This window comes from Gavialis gangeticus, unplaced genomic scaffold (genome assembly GCF_001723915.1).
Source record: "Gavialis gangeticus isolate Ggan-Ray unplaced genomic scaffold, GavGan_comp1, whole genome shotgun sequence".
In the NCBI taxonomy this organism is placed as follows: Eukaryota; Metazoa; Chordata; order Crocodylia; family Gavialidae; genus Gavialis; species Gavialis gangeticus.
In genome coordinates, this window is record NW_017728991.1 from 8,794,338 (window position 1) to 8,796,441 (window position 2,104).

General features: G+C 47.8%; 1 protein-coding gene across 3 annotated transcripts in view; it reads left to right on the plus strand.

Moving 5' to 3' along the window:
- Positions 1-2,104, plus strand: part of TRIM25 (tripartite motif containing 25) — a 29,585-nt gene that overhangs the window by 5,560 nt on the left and 21,921 nt on the right. For all 3 annotated transcript variants that reach the window (XM_019517103.1, XM_019517121.1, XM_019517111.1), the window contains exons 2-3: positions 814-909; positions 1,682-1,915. In XM_019517103.1, the coding sequence (XP_019372648.1) occupies positions 814-909; positions 1,682-1,915 (330 nt within the window). The remainder of the gene's footprint in view (positions 1-813; positions 910-1,681; positions 1,916-2,104) is intronic.

Here is a 2,104-nt window from a genome sequence, read left to right on the forward strand (position 1 = left end):
GACCCCCACCGTTAAGTCTCTTTCCCCTCGACTGCTTTGTACTCTAACCCAGAGCACTTCCGTGTGCCCCTCCTCAGACTCTGTGCTACCTGGTAAGGATGTGTATTCCTCCTTGACATAGAGCGCCACACTCCTGTCTTTCCTCCCTGTCCTGTCCATCTTGTACAGCCTGTAGTCCTTGATATTCACCACCCAGTCATGCGTGGGGCCCCACCACATTTCGGTGAGCCCCACTATGTCTGGGTTGGTGTCAGCTAGCAGGAGGGTGAGTTCCTCCTGCTTGTTTCCCATACTATGAGCGTTTGTGTAGAGGCATTTGAGGCCTCCTGTGGATGTGTGCACTGGTCCCCTAATCACAGCATTGCCCTGGTCCCTGTTGCTTGCCTGTGTATATGTTCTGCTTGTTGGTGTAGGCTGGGCTGTACTTGTGAGTGCTACTTGGTTTAGCAGTCCAAGGCTTCCTCCTCCCTCGTCTTACCCTTCCCCTGCCGGAGGAGATCCGCCAACCTAGGGTGATCTTGTAGAGTTTCTTGGTTGGCTCCTTTAACAGATATGGGACTGGGCACACATCACTGCTTAGACAGCATGGAGCTGTTGCTTACCTTCCCAGCCATGGACCTAGCATCCTCTTCTTTCCCTGTAAAGAACTACTGCTGGGTTTAAAAAGAACTGTATTTTTAAAGATGAATTCCTGTGCCATGAAAAGCTTACAATTCAGCCCAACATTTCTGTAAATCTGCTCTCTGCTGTTTCACTGGGAAGAGGAGTGGCTCTTCCTGGCTTTCAATGGAGATCGGATGTGTTTTGTTGCAGTTGCAGCTGAAGAAGAGGCTGACAGAGCTGAGAAATCAGAATGACAAAGCTTCTCTGGCAATGAACGAAGTAAAGATACGGGAGAGACAAGTCGCTGTAAGTGGGAAATGTTTTTCTGGCCCTTGGGAGTACGCTGGTCTCAGGGCAGGGGACTGGTTTCTTGTGCTTAATTTAAGGCAGACTGTTCGAACGTTCAGATTAGTTTCTCAAGAGAATGCACGTAAGAATTGTATTTGGGCAGAATCAGGCAGAAGCTGCGACTGACTGACAATGCCATCTGCTTGTTAAAACTTGCTGCCACTTGTGCCATTCATACTAGACCCTACAGCCTTCAGCACAAGAAAAGCTGAGCCTCTAAAGCTGCAGTGAAAAGATAAAGGCCCAGATCCACAAAGCTGTATGAAGGCACCTTAACTTCTCTCGAAAATCAAGGGAAGTTCCACACGTAAACGCCTCTGTGCCTCCGGTATTAACTAATGAAATTCCCCCAGTGAGACATTGCTATAAATCATTTTAAAAAGGGACAAGAACAAATGCAGAGGTTGACACACAACCCTAGCCTGTCATGGCTTGCAGTGCTTGTTCCCACTGCCAGATGACACAGGCTGCCCGTTTCATACCCCCTGGGACCCTTTGCCCTCCCCAGATGTTCTGAGACACAAGTTTGAGGGCCCATTAAAGGGAACAGGAGACTTGCCTTTGACTTGAGTATAGAGGTATAGGGTTCCTACCCAAGTGCCATTTCAGGGAAATGCAATCGGCCATCACATTTTGCAGAGCCCAGGGCTTTATACCCCTTTGCACCCTGGGGAGTGTCCTACCTATGTGCAGTCCCCTTGAAACCCACATCCTCGTGGTTGGTTTTTAGGAAGCATCTGCCCATAACAAGGATTCGCTGAGAAATGAGTTCTTAGAAGTTAAAGTTTTAATTGAAGAACAAGAAAACCAGTCAGTAAAGAAGCTTGAAGAGGAGGAGAAGAGAGTGCGTGATAAGTTTGATTACATCCATAAGGTTCTGGGAAAGAAGAAGAGTGAAATTCAGTCCCTCAAAGACAAGCTTGAGAGTACACTGGCTGTAAGTGATGACATTGCATTCCTAGAGGTAAGGCCTGCTCTCGGGTTTCCTGCTGATCTCAAGAACATACAGCCCTAAAAGAAACCACTACAGGAATCCTGCCCTTACTACCTTTGCGTAGACATAGGACCACAAAAAAAGAAAAATCTATGATTTTTGAGAGAATTATCCTGGTGCACGTCCACAAGGGGCCAGCAGGGGAGACTATGTTTACGG